Below are 17,543 nucleotides of genomic sequence, written 5' to 3'. Positions count from 1 at the left end.
AATAAATAAATCTTTAAAAAAAAAAAAAAGAGTGAATGAATAGAAGGATGGCTGGATATCCCCACTGTTGCCCCCCTGGCTAGGGCTGTCCCTCTCCTCAGTGCCTTTCACTGCCTGGGTGTCTCGATCACATCTGAGCTCCCCGGACACCTGCTGGGAAACAGCTGGCTTGTCCTTATGACCCTGATCCCCAGCCCAGGCAAGGGGCAGGTCTCCTTGGAGGCAGGCTCTCTCCTGGGGACAGACATGTCCAGTGCCTCCTCTGACGCAGGTTCTGCTTGCCACCCCGGCTCGGGCCCCACCTGGGACACATCACCCCTTATCTCGCTTACATGCAAGACCTGCACAGTGAGTGTAGGTCCCTCAAAGCAAACCCAGGGACCTGAGAGTGGCCAGCCAGGGGTCCCAAGGAGAGTCACTCCCGATTTCACCCACTGTGCTTCTTCTCAGAAGGCAACATGTGCCTTCATCCTTCCACTTGCACAGACGGAAAGCTCCGGGTAATGTCGGGAGCCTGCTGCCCTAAAGGGAGCTGGGGTTTTTGGAGGAGACCTTTTCACTCTGCATATGGAGTCCCAGGATGTTAGAAGTTCTGCAAAGAGAACTTCTCCCCAGAATTGACTCCTGTTCTCTGAGGACATGCTGGTTTGTGCGCATGTTCCCTACTAACCAGGAAAACTTGTTTTCAGCAGTAACGTATTAATCTGTATAAGCAAAAACACAATTGGGCTATTTTCTTGTTCCTTTGTTCATATCCTTGATAAAAGCTTGGGCTGGGAGAGTGAAGGGCAGAGCTGCTCACGATGGCTCTCCACAGCCTCCTCCCACTGCAAATTCATTTAGACTTCGAGTCTTCGTTAATGGCAGAGAACTTCATCGGCTGTCGTGTCTGCAGCAGGGTAAAGAACACAGGATAATTGCTAGCTAACCACAAGAACTGAGCAAGGAATCTTTGTGCAAGCAGATGCTGGGTCCCCGCCCCAGTAGGTGGTGGCAGCAGTGTCTCTCTCTCCCCTGCCCGCTCCTCATGTCCTTTCTCTCTCCTCCGCTCCACGTGGGCCTCCCGGCTACAGGAATGTGGGGTTTTCATGACCGGGACCTGGTTTTGCGGAAAGCCCTCTACACCATGATGAGGACGGGGGCCGAGAGGGAGGCCCTGAAGCGGAGGTGGAGGTGGCAGCAGACCCAGCAGAACAAGGAGGTTGGTCATTGCTGGTGTGTCAAAAGCATGGGGCCCCCACCGGGCATGACCTCGTGAAGTCCAGAGCTGGGCCCCAAGGCCAAGTCCCCACCTTGTGAGGTCAGGCAGAAATGGCATCTGAGAGTAGTAAGGCATCCCCCATTTAAACCCACTGTAGAGGCCTCATGACAGCAGCTCAGAACCAGCACCCAATGACCACACATCCCCTTGCACCCCACATCCTGGCCTAAGCATGGAGACCACCCACCTTCACTGTGAAAGTTGTCGCAGCGTGGAGGGTGATTTATAAGGTCATCTGTAGCTGGTCCTGCTGGTGCAGCTGCTGGGCAGCCCTGAACTGCCACGCCTGGTGCCCTGGATGTGTACTTGGCCCAGAAGGCACCTAGCCCGGCTGACGGAGCATCACCACTTGCTGTCTAGAAGAACCAGGCTGCTTTCCACATGAACTTGGCCCATGACCCCTGTGAACATTTTAATAGTCAGCCCCAAGCCAGGGGTGTGGGCAGGTTAGTGCTCCAGCCCCTCTTGTCCCTTGGGAATAGCCTTGGATGAGCTCAACAGCACTGAAATTAGAGATTGGGGTTCTGAAGTATTTCTCCTAGCAAATGGGGACAGTCGGTGGTCACTAATAGGTGTGCGGGGTGCTTGTCCACTTGGGCCGAGGCAGAAGGTCCCGTGTGGCAGCCCAGGCTTCTCTAGGTGGGAAGGGTGAGGCCCACCCCCCACGTCCTTAACCCACGTCCCTTTGTGCCAGTCAGGGCTGGTGTACACCGAAGAGGAGTGGGAGAGAGAGTGGACGGAGCTGTTGAAACTGGCCTCCAGCGAGCCTCGTACGCACTTCAGCAAGAACGGCGGCACAGGAGGCGGGTGAGTGCTGCCCCCACGCTCCCCAGTGTCGTCCCGAAGCTCCTGACCCACCCTCAGGGCTGGGAACAACATAAGTGCTTTCTCCTGGGTTGGAGCGACACAAAGACTCCCCTCCAGAGGTTAGATTCTACAGGAGACCACAGGACAGGAGTGTGGGGTACAGCTGCAACCCTGCACCCGTGTACATAACCCCCACATGTTTTTGCAGGCAGAAGCATGAAGTTTGTGTGGGCTGCAGCCCCATGTTCCTTATACCTTGTCCCCCTCCTGCATTTTGGGCCATGACAGGGAGGGGTCCACAGCGCAGTGACCATTGGAGGTGGCACACGATGGTGAGGTTCCCACACACCGCCCTTGCACTCACCGGGCTCGGAAGCCCCAGGGCACCAGCCTCTCGGACCACGCACCTGTGTACTTGCTGGCTTCAAGAAGCCCCGCTGGGAGCAGGAGATCGGAGCCAGCCCAGCGTCTCCCAGATGGCCGCGGATGTCACCGTGATCCCGGCACACAGGCCCTGCTGCCTTGGCCGATGTGCACGTGTAGAGTAGCTGGTCCAGGGTTGGAATGAAGCCGGCAGCCAAACAGGGCGGCCACGAAACGTGGGGCCCCGGCATTTCAAAGGCTTATGCTTCTTTGCTTCATGCTTTTTGGAACTGAGGCCAGCAAGTGTGTCAGACAAACACGAGAGAGCTGGGTGTCGACACTCAGGAGGTGCCTGCTGGCAGCCGCTGCTGGCAGTTGTCCTGGGGACCGGCAGGCTCGCAGGGGCGACCGGGGCCTGGCCCACCCTCCACTGCCCTGGTGCTGGCTGCCCCAGCACCCATCCCAGGCCCTTCAGGGATGACTCTTGCACAGAGTACAGGAGCCCAGAGGCACAAGTCCTACAGGGTTGGTTTGTCACTTTGTTCTGCCAACGGGGCATCTCGGCACTGACAGTTGATCTTATTTACAGCATTTGGGGACAAGTGTCCTAAAGACTCGGTCCATTCCTGCGACTCTGCTCTCTGCTGGTCCCACAAGTCCCACCTGTGATGTGTCTGAGGCATCCCTTAGTATCCCTTTCACCGGCGCCTCCCTGGCACCTGCCTCAGCCACCGCCCACATACGCTGCCACGTCACTCCCAGACCGTGTCTCCTCTCTGAGCTCAGCTTCTCCCTCCAAGGACACCGCAATAATAAGAATACTAACAAATGACTGTCCCCTGCAGCCCCCATCCAGAGGGCATTCACCCAGGGTCACAGAGCTGGGGGCGCTGTCTCACTCCTAAGGCTGCACCTCAGCCCCTGTTCCTGCCCCCTGAGACCCAAGGTCACCTGTCTTGGTTACGGTCACTTTTCACATTATTCTGCCTTTTTTTGAGCTGAGACCTGTGCATTTGCCACTGCATGTGGCCTGGGAGGGAGGTGGCCTCAGATGGCTGCAATGACCAGGCAGTGAGATTCGGTGGGACAGTCAGACCCTACATGGGGTCCGTCACCTGCCCCTCCCCAGCCCAGTCAGTCCAGTGACCGGCTGCTTTGCTTTGTCTCCCAGCGTGGACAACTCTGAGGACCCCGTGTACGAGAGTCTGGAAGAGTTCCATGTGTTTGTCCTGGCCCACATACTAAGAAGACCCATCGTGGTCGTCGCCGATACGATGCTGAGGGACTCAGGTGGAGAAGGTAAGCCCCGTCAGGTCACAGCAGGCGTATCTCAGCCACAGTCTGAACGTGTAGCTCCCAATTGAGAAGAGCCAGCCTGGCATAGGGGTGAGCTTCCAGATGCTGAGAGCCTCACCCTGCATGAAATAACATCTTACTATTTTATCCTCATTTCTCCTCTGCGCCTCCCAGGGGAGAGAGGCATTACTCCTTTGTGTCAATGGCAGGTGGCCATCCTGGTGACATGAAGGCTGCATCTCACACCCCCCCCCATCAGCCCCAGCCCCGACCCCTGAGCCCAGAGCAGGTGGACAGCAATCACCCCACCAGAGATGCCTCGTGCCAGGGCCACTCAGCGACCTGAGCCGTTACATCAGTGTTTAAGAGAACAAATGGAGACAGGGCTGGCAGCACTGCTGGGTGGTACCCCCCTGAGAGCTTCCCCAGAGTGACCTGAAACCAGTCCCCGCACTTAGAGGGTAGGGAGAGATGTGAGGGGACAAGGCACTCCAGGTGAGTGGGTGGCCGTTTTCATGATCCTTTCAGGCTTGTCTTGGGAGAATGCAAGACGAATAGATTTCCGTGCCTGCCCTCAAAATCTCAGAAGTTTATGGAGTCCTGGAGTGGGCTCGGTCTCGTACATGGTGCAGATGGTCTCCACACCACGTGGCCATCACAGCGCCATGTCCTTAGGGCAGTTTCTGGGAGCAGGGGGGCAGTTTCTGGAACCCACATCCCAGGAAAAAGGAGGAGGCGAGGAGCTTCCAGTTGTCAAGGTCCAGCTCAGGGGTCAGCCAATAGTCCTGTCCTCTCGGTGGCCTCCCCAGCAGTCACTGGGCAGGCTGTGACAGAGTCAGGACGGGCAGGCTAGGAGGACGGACTGGGAAGGGCCACTGGTCCCTGCGCAGCCCCTTTGCACATGTTCTTTCTGTCTTCCCCTGACCTCCTGGGGTGCGCGCCGCCCTCCCTGCTTTACAGATGACAAAATTGAAGCTCAGCCAGGCTACACGCTGCGCCCACAGCCCTCAGCTCAGGCCTTGGAGGAAGGAGGGCAAGCCAAGACCGGGAGGGCACAGGGCGAGTCTCCCCTCCAGCCTTTCTGCTGGAGCAGATGAGGGGGCCAAGCTGAAGAGCCCACGGGCAGAAGAGCAGAAATGGAGGGACCAGGGATGACCAGCTGGGAAGGCCACTCCCAGGTTAACTGCCCCTGCCACTCAGCAGACTCCCCCACAGCCCCCCAGATGGCTTTCTTGATCCTTTCACTTGCGTCACCAACACAAGCTACTTCCACCTGGTGCCAGGCTTCCCTTTTGTCACTTGTCAAGAGTGTCTCTGCTCAGTGGGTGCTGGACTGGCCTGCCCAGGGACAGATCCCTGCAGCCCAACTGAAATGGAAACCTGTGCCTTCACAAAACCCTCCAGTAGGGTCTTCCAGGGAGCAGGACAAATTAGGATGAGCCCCCTCATGCTAAACCGCGGTGGCCAAAGGCTGTCTTGTGTGATTGTCACGGTGGGCAGGGAGCTGGCAGAAGACACGGGCCTAGGCTTCTGAGGTCCCCAGGCAGTGGACCTGAGCCATCAGCAGCCACGGGGCAGGTTCACGCTGCCTCTATCCACCCATGCTGGAAGATGCAGCCCTCTCGAAGGTGGACTCACCACCTCTCAGCCTGCACGGGCAGAACTGCCATCCGTAGCGCAGGCAAAGCAGGGTGGGAGAGGGACCCCAGAGTTTATCAAAGACCTCATTGAAGCTGACTGACGTCTGGAGAGGCCAGGGTCCTTATGATTCAAAAGCAGATGCCATGTCAAAGCAGATATGTCCAGAAACTAGTGGGTTTCAATGAGGGTTTAGGCTTTTCCTCCCTGTTCTTGATGAGTAAGGAAATGAACAAGATTACGCCTCGTCACTCAAGCAGCCAACCGCTCCCCCACCCCCCACCATCTCATTTCCCGTCTGACTCACGAGTTGGTCCTCAGCTCTGCACTTGGCTCCTTCCAACTTAACAGCAGAGCATCTCAATATATAGAACAAGCAGCTCTTGAGAAGCCTGGATGCTGTTCTGCACGCAGACACTTCCATAAACACAGGAGAGGAAGCGGTCCATCCAGAAAAACATGGTCTCCAGGAAACTGTCAGTGACGCCACTGACCATGCCAGGTGGGCTCTTGGTCACCTGTGTGGGTGACAGGCCATCCTGGCAGGGGGGAGGGTAACAGTGGAAATCCCTCATCCCTGTCCCTTTTGTCTCCAAGGTGTAACCAGTAAGGCACAGGCCTCTGCATGGAGGCAGACTGGGTCCCCTGGGCACACACAGAACTCTGGGTCTAATGGACCCACCTCCTCTGAGCCTGAGCTTCCTCATCTGTGATAAACATGTCAGCAGGAGCTCCTGTGGCCCCTGAGGATGCCAGGATAAGGCCCCTCTGCTTCCAGCGGGATGGCTGACACCCAGGACAGTGGTCTGAGACCCTCATCTCTGACCGGATAGTGAGGAGCACCATCCACACGCCCTCCAGCCCCACACAGCCTCACCCTCTTTTGTGTCCACAGCATTTGCACCCATCCCATTCGGAGGAATCTACCTGCCCCTGGAGGTCCCTCCCAATAGATGCCACTGCTCACCCCTGGTTCTCGCCTATGACCAAGCGCACTTCTCTGCCCTGGTGTCCATGGAGCAGAGGGATCAGCAAAGAGAACAAGGTACGCCAGAATCTGCTGCCTGAGACGGTGGGGCGGGGTGGCAGGCGAGGGCACAAAGGCAGAATGTGGAGACCCCCCACCACCACCACGGGAAGCATACCCTGCACACTCCAAAGTGACGGGCTTTGTGTGAGACTGCCATATTCCTATGTGAATGCTGCCATTGATAATAACCACCGCAAGGACCAGTTCTCATTTAAAATTTGAAACAAATTAATAATTCCACCACCCTCAAATAGCCTTACTGTCATTCCCTTTCACATGTCTATATATTTTATATAGCTGTAATTTATCTTAAATATAATTTAAAAAAAATCTCTAGATTGGGGGATGGCAAACTATGGCCCATCACCTGTTTTTTTTTTTTTAATTTATTTATTTATGCATATAAGAGCTGGGGTACAGGCCAGAGATGCGGGGGGTGAGAGGATTCACCAGAGACAGAGTGGGGAACAGAACAGGCAGACTGACTGAAACACACTGCTGAGGGGAGCAGTAGACGAGACAGGAGAGGTCTGCCTCGCCATGTGGGTTGCTCCCTGGCTGGCCAGGAACCAAACTTGTACTGCAGAGGCTGCGGATTGCTTCATAGTGCGGTGCTTAACACCTTGCACCACCAGGGAGGCCCCATCGTCTGTTTATTTTTTGTAAATAAAGTTTTATTGAAACAAGCCACACTCATTCATTGACATGTTATCTGTGGCTGCTGCTTTTGCACTACAAAGACAAGGAATTTAGTAGCAGCCACAGAGACTAGTAGCCTGCAAAGTCTAAAATATTTACTAACTACCTCTACATGGGAAAAGGTTGCCAATCTCTGCTCCAGAGTAAGCTTTTGAATCAAAAGGTTGATACTTCCTTTTGTTCAAATGATTAAACTGAGTTTCCTGCCAATAGCCATTTCCATGCTATGGACTCACAGCTGTGCACTGCACAATTCCAGCCACCAGCCAGATGGACTCATGTGAGGCCTGTCTTAAGTCAATGCATTGTGTCTTTGCTTTGAAAATGGCAGGGAGAGGCCTCCCTGGTGGCGCAAGGGGTTAAGACACAACATGTGAGGCTATCCACAGCCACTGCAGCACAAGTTCCATCCCCAGCCAGGGAGCTACCCACATGGTGCAGTAGACCTCGCCTATCTCGCCCACTGCTCCCCTCAGCAGTGTATTTCAGTTAGTCTGTCTGTTCTGTTCCCCACTCTGTCTCTGGTGAATCCTCTCACACCCCCCCCACACACACCTCTGGCCTGTACCCCAGCTCTTGTATGCATAAATAAATAAATCTTAAAAAAAAAAAAAAAGAAAAGAAAATGGCAGGGTTTCGTTTGGAAGGGTTTTCCCACATAAACAGACAAAGCTTGTGTGACTCATTGAGTAAAGAGATTCTTGCTCTTATTTCTGGTTTAGAGAGAGAATCCCCCAGAAGACTAGCATACAGGCAGGACTGAGTAGTGCCAGGGTCCTTGCCACAGGGTGTTGTCCCAAGAAATCTGTGGTGACTTGTCACTTGGTGATGTGAGTCCAGAAAGGAAAGGAGAGTGGGCATGGCCAGCTGCCATGGGAACCGTGCTGTTGCTGTTCTGTATTTACAGACATTCTGGCCACAAAAAAGCATCAATCGTGAAGGCCTGAGAGATGTTTTGCCTCTTCAGTCCTTTGGCCAGTGAGTGCTGGCCCCGCACTCGTGGGTTTTTGCCTCTCTCCTGTGGTTCATGGAAGACCGGGCAGTCTCAGGACCCAGGATCCAGGCCTGGAGCTGGACCTCTCTGTCCAGTCTCCCAGAAGTTGCCCCTGGTCAGGGAAAGATAAAGGCCCTGGGCTGGCACTCAGGTCACTGAGTAGGGGCTCAGACGCTCGGACCCCTGACAGAAGGAAGTGATCTCTTTCAGGCCCTTCAGATACTGAAAGGCCTCTCCCTGCCATTTTTTCAAGACGAAAATGAACATGTCCTTTGATAGGTGGACAAATGTGGAGGGGCTGTCACTTGGCCCCTGTAGAGATGTGGGTGGTGCTGCCTCCTGCAGCTGTGCCATGGAGCTGGGCAGCTCCCCGCAGCATGGACACATGGGCTCCAGGCTCAGCCGGCACGTTGCCAACGGTCACACCAATGCTCTTTGCCCTACTGGAGTGCAGGCTCCTTTCCAAAACCTTTCAGGGGGCAACTACTTAACCCTCCCCATTTTCAACCCCCACTTGACAGCGGAGCCCAAGGAAGAAGGGGCTGTTTTCAGGTGGCAGCTGGAAAAGCGTTGCTAGGTCTGGTTGGTAGTGTGGATGACAGGGTTTCCCAAAGGGAGACGTGGCCAAAGTGGGTGGCAGTTGGGGAACATGTGTCTCCCAGAGGAGGCACAGGAAGTGGTAGCCCACTTCCTGTTTGTTTGAAGTAAAACAGCTTCTTGGGTAACTCAGGAACCTCAGGACTGGAAAAGTGGAGGTTTGCCTTCTAGCTATTCTTTTTTCAAAAAATTAACACATAAGGTAACTTTTTGAACAGTTTTTCCCTCCTAAAGGCAAATAGCCTGTGAGAGTCTAGGGGATATCCAGGGAGTCCCCCACTGCTGTGACCTGGTGACTTTCCCAGGGCGCTCGCTCTTAGCCCCTCACCTGCCCTTTGCTTGCAGACAGAGAGGGCCGAACACTGATGTGAACAGACACGGGGCAGCGATGCCCATGCACCCACGCAGCAGCTCCAAACCTCAGCCACTGCTTACGATGATCACAGCAGAGTTTGCTGCTCACTTACTGGAAACAGAGACCGCACACCCTCCAGGTGTGGTATGTGCCAAAGAATGTTGTTGCAAAGAGCAGCTTGAAACTTAATCTTTGCCACGTAGAGAACAACACACCACATTTGTAAAAATGAGCCATTTGGGGATTTTGTGGAGCCAAACAGAGTAACCCCACATGAAAGACCATGAAAGGAGTTTTTCATCTGTATTTGATGCACAGCTCGCGGTTAAACGAAATGCCAATCTCTATTTTATTCCCCAAACCAAGTATCGTGCTACACCTCCACTGCAATCTATTTGACAACAATCCATGCTTTTTCTCACAGTGCTGATTTAGAATAAACAACAGCCATCTCTCATTAAGTAGACATTTGTCCTAACATGTTACAGATACCATTGAGTATTCCATCAAAATGAATTTTATAATGTAATTTTCTAATACTGTGTTCTAAAATAAGGTGATGTTGACTCAGAAACACCTCTGTATTGCATGCCAGCCCTCATCCGTGTGCGACTCCAATAATGGAGGAGATGTGTTGCCCCTGCCTGTTATAAGACATTGTGATAAGGAGGCCTGAGAAACCAGAAAGTGCCTAAGAACTGCAAATTACTTTTATGGTCCTTGCAATTAGTCTCCCTTCTTTTCAGCTTCTTCCTAGACTTCCTTGCAGATTAATACACTGAAGGATAAACTGAGATGGGAGAAGACAGGCTGCTTAGCTTCCCCCTCCCCTCCCGGGCCTGCTCTCAACCTTGTGAGACCAGGTGCCCGGTCCCTTTGCAGTTCCTCCTAGAGCCCTGGAGCACAACCCCGGAGGACGGGGTCTGCATCTGCAAAGGCCCCCTCCTGCAGGGTGTGAGGAGTGGAGCTGGGGTGGGGGAATATCCAGACTTTTAAAGACCCCCTGCACCCAGGACCTCAGGACTAGACAAAAACTGTGGTCTGCCATCATGGGGGCCAAAGTCTGTCATCATTATGCCCCTCAAGGTCGCATGAAGCAAATCCCCCTAAATTGAGTGTGTTTTCCGAGAGGCCCAGGATTCAGGGCCCACTGCTTTTGGACACGGTGTGCCAAGGCCAAGGCTGCAGCAGGCACGGGAGCAGGGAGAGGGAAACTACACCAACTGCCTTTCAGAGAGGCCCTGTTCTTCCCCGGCCAGATCCTGGACATCTCAAAGCCTGATGTCACATCTCTCTAATCTTTTTCTCTTGCCCCAAAACCCTGGAGGGATTTAATGAATGCTGAATGAATGAACGAAGGAATGAGACATTTACTCGCGTTTGACTAGATCCTCCAGTGCTCTTCCAGTCCAGGATCTCACGTGGCACTTGGCTGTCATGTTCCTTTTGTCTCCTCTAGTCGGTGACTGCCCTTCCGTCTTTCCTTGTCTTTCATGATCCTTAGACTTAAAGAGCCCTTGATGGTCAGTTATTTTGTAGAGTGCCCCTTGCTGTGGGTCTGACGTTTTTCATGATGATCTGAGGTTATGCATTTCGGGGAAGCGCTGTAATGTTGTGTCCGTGTGAGTGCATCCTGCTGGGGCCTGGTGGTGCTGACGGGCTCAGTTACTGGGGATGTTAACCTTGGTCACCAGTGATGGTGGAGCCATCTGGCTCTCTCTTTAAAAATTTCTTCTCTCTATTGAAATCAGCCATCAAATCCTACATGATATCCACCTTTTCTTGTCTTTTTTTTTAAGATTTTTATTTATTTATTTATACAAGAACTGGGGGACAGGCCAGATGCATGGGAGGGTGAGAGGATTCACCAGAGACAGAGCGGGGAGCAGAGCAGGCAGACTGACTGAAACACACTGCTGAGGGGAGCAGCAGGCACGACAGGAGAGGTCTGCCGTGCCATGTGGGACCCTCGCCGGCCGGCCTGGATCAAACCAGCGCTGCAGAGGCTGTGGACAGCTTACAGCGCTGTGCTCAACCACCTGCGCCATCAGGGGAGGCCCAATATCCACCTTTTCTATTAGAATCTTCATGAATAAGTATGGGTCATCAGAGTTTCCATACCTTTGCACACCTGAGTCTTATTCTGTTGACTATTTCGCTCTTGTGTCTCTTAACAATAGTTTCTTATGTTGCTGAAAGCCAAAAATCTCGAGTAAGATAATAGAGACTGAAGGACATGGATTTGATTCCTGCAACTAGACATACCTTTCCTTTTGCTTCGTCTTCACTTTCAGCATGGGGACTCATTAGATTGGGACTTGAGCTGGGTTTGGGTTTCATTGTGGCTTTGCTTGATTAGTGCTTGCACTCAGGCTTCAGATCCCTCTAGTGACATCTTGTGTTGGGGGTGCTGATGTTTCTCATTGTCTAGGGCGTACCCTGCTCCCAATCTCTCCCTTCTCCTAGCAGTAGACTATTCCTCATAGTCTGTTAGCCTGGGTACAGTGGGGGAGCAGGCAGCTTCTGTAATTCTAATTAAGCCTCTATCTTAGCATGCACAGTGTCCCATCTGCAGGGAGGTAAGTGACCTCCAGCTATAGTTCTGGGATCAGCACATATTCCTGTCCCTCCTCCAGGTGAAAAGAGGTATTTTCCTACCTCCCTAAGCCTGTGATTTATCAGGGCAAGATGCTGGTGCCCTAAGGTTAAACAGTGTTGTTGCCCTCCCTTCTGCAGTGGGTTCCTTAGCATAGATCAGAGGGAAAGATCTGTGAAGGACACGTCTCAGAATTCTTTTTCTTTTTTTTTTTTAAAGATTTATCTATTCATGCATACAAGAGCTGGGGCACAAGCCAGAGACGTGGGGGGGCAAGAGGACTCACCAGAGACAGAGCAGGGAACAGAACAGGCAGACTGACTGAAACACACTGTTGAGGGGAGCAGCGGGCGAGACAGGAGAGGTCTGCTTAGCCATGTGGGTAGCTCCCTGGCCAGCCGGCAATCAAACTCATTCTGCAGAGTCCGTGGATTGCCTCAGTGTGGTGCTCAATCCCTTGCATCACCAGGGAGGCCCCCATCTCAGAATTCTTGCCAGGCATTTTGTAGGTACCAGGTTAGCTCCTGTGAAGGTCTGCGGGTACATGTGGATTCCCCTTATACATAGAACTGTGCCCCCACCCCCAGTTCTATATTCTCTCACTAGGCTACACTCTTCCTTTATCAATTTGTTAATAGTTTTAGCTGAAGTCTTCGCACTGGGAGTGGGTGAGTCTGGATTAGGTTCCCACCCCCCTCTCGGAGGCACCCTTTTCTGCCCTTAGATTCTTGCTGCCCGGTCACAGTGGCTCTCTGCTGGGTCAATGGAAAGTGTGAACCTGCACGTTGTTATTGTGGTGGTAGGACAATGCCCTCCCAGCTCTTAACATCCCAGGCACCAGACGTCTCCGTGCTTTTTTGGAAAATAATTTCTCAAATTATGTCCAGGCTAGTTGCAGGTGGTATCTGTATGCTCCCAGGTTAAAAAATAGGAGAGAGCCTTTTCAAGGAAAAAGGGGAAAAAAATTGCAGATCGATTTTGAAGAACATTTGCCATTCTTTTTTTTAATATATTTTATTATATATAATTCTTACATCATTTTTCATTCTGCACAATGTATGCACTTTCATTTTGGTTATATTCCCCATATGGTTCCACCCCACCCCCTTATTTTGACCCTAATCCCTCCTCAGCCCCCCCACCCCCACCCCCTAGTGTGTCTCTGGTTTATAGCTGCTTTTTGATTTTGAATTTTTCTTTATTATACATTTGCCATTCTCGATATTTGCCACCAGAGGGCAGGCTGCTAGCTGGGTCTCCTAGGGGGGAATGGGCAGAGTGCCAGGCAGAGCAGCCCAAGCAGCTGGTGCTGGAGGCCCCTGTGGCAGACCACCTGGGAGTCAGTCCCAGCACAGCTGTTATGGGTGGGAACTCCCAGGGGCCCCAACAGGCAGCACTTCTGTGTTACTCTCCTTGGTTTACCTGAAACAAGCATGGGAATCAGAGTGGCTTGACACAGGAGGTTGATTCTGCCGCAGGTCAAGTCTAAAACAGGCCTTCCTGACTGGCAGTCAGATTTCCAGCAAGGTGCTCAGGTACCTGCTCCTGCCCTCTTGCACCCCGGCTTCTCAGCAGGGTGTGTGGGAGCCCGCCCATCCCCCTTCACCCCACCCACACACACTTCCCCCCAAGCTTCTGCTCATGCCCCATGTTGTAATGAGGCACCTGTTCCTCCTAAGTGCTGGAGGGTCAGGAGGTACACCCTGCTGGGCAGGCACCTCCCACCGCGCCTCTCCCCTGCCAAGGGGGTGAACTGCCAGGCAGAGCTACCCCAGCTGCACCCACAGAAACTACTCCTTGCAGGTTATTGTTCTAGAGCAGTATTTTCTAGATTTGCCTGAGTTTGAAAACCACCAGAGGTGCTTATTTAAAATACAGTTTTCTGGTCCTTTGCCCAGACACTCTGGCTTGGCATCTGAGTGGTGGCTGGAACCAGCAACTTTCCCAGGCGTTCCAGGAAGGCCCCCGCTGCCACCACCCCACCCCATGGGTAGAAAACCGGGCAACCCTCTCCCTGTGGATATGGGTGATTCCTGAAACTATGGGTTCTCTGGGCATGCCCAAGAGACGCCTATCCTGAGGTGCCCTGCCGCCTTCCCTGGGTGTGTCTGCCCTGGGAATGGGAAGGGTGCTTTGCGTCATGGCCACGTTCAGGCAGAACCTGGCAGCCTGTGGCAGAGGCAGACCAAGCTACCCCTGACCTCCCAAACCAGAGTAGGGTGCTACCCAGAGCCCAGCCAGGCTAGATGGAAAACCAGGAGCAAAGCTGTGTTTCCATTTTATGGGAGGCTGGGGGAGGGGATTGTTTGTGCTCACTTTTTTTTTCTCTAACAGCACTGGAGGGCAGCATTGAGCCAATTTTTCCAAATCTTATTAGAAAATCAACTATTATGGTATCCAATCTTATTATAAATTTTACTTATTTTTTTAAGATATATTTATTTATGCATACAAGAGCTGGGATACAGGCCAGAGGTGGGGGCGTGGGTGAGAGGATTCACCAGAGACAAAGCAGGGAGCAGAACAGGCAGACTGACTGAAATACACTGCTGAGGGGAGCAGTGGGCGAGACAGGAGAGGTCTGCCGCGCCATGTGGGTTGCTCTATGTGGGTTGCTCCCTGGCGGGCTGGGGATCGAACTCTTGCTGCAGAGGCTGTGGATTGCTTCATAGTGCGGTGCTTAACCTCTTGTGCCACCAGGGAGGCCCTTATTTATTATTTAGCGGTGCATTTACTGTCCTTTTGTTCTTGCCATGGCATCCCCACCATGAATTAGTGATACACAACATGTGGGGGAGTCCGGGGTGGAGGAGGAAGGAGAGAGAAGGAAGGGGAAGTGGAAGAAGAGGGGAGGAAGCTGACCCAGGGTTAGGGCCACACAACTTCTGGGTGCCAGGGCAGGTGCGGGAGAGAGGCATTCCTCTGTGGTGCTCTGGAGTGGGGAAGGAAGAGGCCTGAAACAGGGAACCCCCACCCCACTATACTTGCTGTCAGCTCTCAGCCCACTGCCCATCTGTAAGGGTACCTGGCCTCTTCACCTCCCAGGCTGGTGGGACAAGGCCATGAACACACAAGTGACCATCCCAGTGATGGGGGAGGGGGGTGGCTGGCCCCCCCAACCAAGGAGTCTCAAGCAGAAGTCTGGAAGTCCTACTCCCCAAAACTAGTGCTGGCCTGGTCAGAACCCCTGACTGTACTGCTCTGCGGGGCACACGGCTGCATGAGTTGGGCCTTTGGAGAAGCTAATGGAGCCTAGTGGGGAGGCAGCTGCTCAGATCGTGGAACTGGGGACACTGCCAGAATCTCCCTGATTCTTGTCCCTGACAACAGGTGTCTGCCATGTTCTTTAGGGCGCTGTTCTCTCTGCATCCAGCCCTGCAGCAGCTCAGAAGCTCCTAGCAGAGCCCAGATAAACCTGTAAACACCCCACTCTACCCAGCCTCCCCGAGGTGGCCAGGACTCCCCCAGGGGGGTGGGTGGCATGTTTCACTCAGGAAGGACCAGTCCCTGGCTGAAGTGATGGTCAGTCCCTCCTCCTGCACCGCTCCTTCCAGCTGCTGGTGGCTCCGACACTGAGGTTTCGTTCCTGCTCACTGGCCCCAGCCCCAGCACCTGTGGGCAGAGGCCTTGGGCATAGAGGTCCAGGGTCCCTTGAATAAAATGAGCAGGCTCTGCTCTGGGAAGAGAGGCGGGCCCTGGAGAGGCCTCCCACCCAGGGGCCTTGCCGCCTGCTGTGGGCCCCAGGTCCTTCTCAGAAAGAGCAGAAAGTAGTAACTATTTCCTGTCTGCTGCCCCACCAGGCACCTGCTTCTCAACAGCACAATAATTTTATTTTCATATGGGCAGTATCTGTAAGACCTGTGGTCTTCGTGCTCCTGCTGGTACCGGTCCGTGTCTAGTCCCCATCTGTGTACCTACCACCAGACACCAGGCCAAAGGGGTGCCCTTTCCTGTGCTTGGGGAGTTGAGGGGAAATGTGGGGGTTTCCAGAGTCCGGGTCCCACCTGTGGGCCTCCTGGCACCGCCCTCTCTCTGTTCCAGCTGTCATCCCCCTGACGGACTCCGAGCACAAGCTGCTGCCCCTGCACTTCGCAGTGGACCCTGGGAAAGACTGGGAGTGGGGGAAAGATGACAACGATAACGCGCGGCTGGCACAGTAAGACCCCATCCTGCCCCTGGTGTCACCAGGCGGTGTCCTAGGGAGGGGCTGAGCCCCCCAGCTCCTCGCGGGACAGCTAGTGTGCGGGCGGGCAGGGCAGACCAGCTGAGGCGGTTTACTTGATTTTTTCCCTTGCGGTTCTCTTGCCAGCTTGATCCTGTCGCTAGAAGCCAAGCTGAACCTTCTGCACAGCTACATGAATGTGACGTGGATCCGGATCCCCTCTGAGACCCGGGTGAGCCTGGAGTGAGCCCTGGCACTTGGGCGCTATGCAGCCTCCCAGCTGCTGGGCCCAGGGAGGGGCGCATCTGCTCCCATCTCCCACCCCCTAGTTCTGTTCATGCTCGTGGCCTGGGTCACTGCAGCTCGGGTTTGAGCATTTGGGGTTCCCGGGAGTGTGAGTGCACACCTGTGTGCTGTGCGCCGTGTGGCGGTATGGAGGTGCGCGCTCCTGCTAGGAAAAAGTCCCATTTTCTCATCCAGAAGGAGTAAACACGCCCACTCTGAAAACAAACCGTAGGCAAGTCACAATACAGAGCTATCTCCGCCGAGATCTGAACGTGATGTGCTGCCGCCCAGCAGGATTAATCATAAAATCTGTGTGGGGCCACGGAAAATCCCATCCCAGAGCACAAGTCAGCCTTGCCTCCTCCAGCTCTCCTCCCAGAAGGCAGGGCAGGGTGGCCCAGCTGGCCACCTCCCCAGGGAAGGTCTGTACTGCCCCAGTGTCCAGATACTAAAAGGGTCACTCTAAGTATTTCAAGTATTGCCTGATGGATGCTTTGGGGATCACCTAGTGAACTTCCAGGGAATAGGATTTGTAAAACAAAACAGACAAAAAACATGTTTGCAGACCAATTGTTCCTTCCCCAGAAGTCAGCTTATTTGGCCAGAAAGTGGGGCTCATAAGGGGTATTAAAGGGGTGACATGAGGGGAAGGAGTACCCAGGTGGGTACCCAGGACATGCCAGGCACTGCTCAGTGCTGTCATGCTTCAGCCTTCAGCCCTTTAACCTTCAGGGGCTGCAGGAAGCAGGTACTGAGACCCGACTCACCGGTGTGGCGAGACTGGCTCCACACTGACTTGCCTGTCAAATGCCAGGCATGGGCCCAGCGCTGCCCTGGCTGTTCTCTCCAGTCCCCATGTGGGATGTGAAGGCAGCAGCTCTAGATCTAGAGCCAGGAGGCTCTTCTGTGGGATATGTTCTGCCCTGCAGTGAGCAGGGGGTCACTGCCACACCCCAGCAGCCTCCTGATCAAATGCTGGACACTGAATTTCAGCCAGCGCTCTGGATCTCTCTGTTCCCAGCACAAGGGACCTCCCAGCACCAAGCACATCTCATTCCCTGGGTCAAAACCTGAGCTTCTAGCCTCTCTTGTCCCTGGCAACCAGTGAGAGATCCCCAGTTCCTTCCAGCCCCGGGACAGAGTGAGAGGGGAAGGAGGAAATGTCAGACTAGGAGGTGGTGATGGCCAGTCCAACCCTACCCTGGCATCTGGTGACCTGGTAGTGGGAGACCCATCCCCCCACTTATCCCCCCAGACCTGCCCGGCGGTGGAGGGAACAAAAAAATGAGAATAGTTGTCCTTCTGTGAGGCCAGGATAGCCCCATCAGGCCTGAGCACTAGTTCCTGCCAGACCCAGACACAGGTGGGGGCCACCTGCTCTCCGCCCAGTGATGCTATCAGAATTCTCAGGCATCACCCAGAAAGGAACCCCCTCCGCAGAGCCACAGCAGGAGCTGTGC

General features: G+C 53.9%; 1 protein-coding gene across 4 annotated transcripts in view; it reads left to right on the top strand.

Moving 5' to 3' along the window:
- The window catches only part of OTUD7A (OTU deubiquitinase 7A), a 165,473-nt gene that overhangs the window by 145,567 nt on the left and 2,363 nt on the right, over positions 1-17,543 (top strand). For all 4 annotated transcript variants that reach the window (XM_054694795.1, XM_054694794.1, XM_037510107.1 and 1 more), the window contains 6 exons: positions 1,074-1,201; positions 1,956-2,068; positions 3,603-3,730; positions 6,261-6,410; positions 15,678-15,792; positions 15,946-16,030. In XM_054694795.1, the coding sequence (XP_054550770.1) occupies positions 1,074-1,201; positions 1,956-2,068; positions 3,603-3,730; positions 6,261-6,410; positions 15,678-15,792; positions 15,946-16,030 (719 nt within the window). The remainder of the gene's footprint in view (positions 1-1,073; positions 1,202-1,955; positions 2,069-3,602; positions 3,731-6,260; positions 6,411-15,677; positions 15,793-15,945; positions 16,031-17,543) is intronic.

Source organism: Talpa occidentalis, unplaced genomic scaffold (genome assembly GCF_014898055.3).
Source record: "Talpa occidentalis isolate TD23 unplaced genomic scaffold, MPIMG_talOcc4v2.1 talOcc4.14, whole genome shotgun sequence".
In the NCBI taxonomy this organism is placed as follows: domain Eukaryota; kingdom Metazoa; phylum Chordata; class Mammalia; order Eulipotyphla; family Talpidae; genus Talpa; species Talpa occidentalis.
This window is presented reverse-complemented; position numbering and strand designations above follow the sequence as displayed.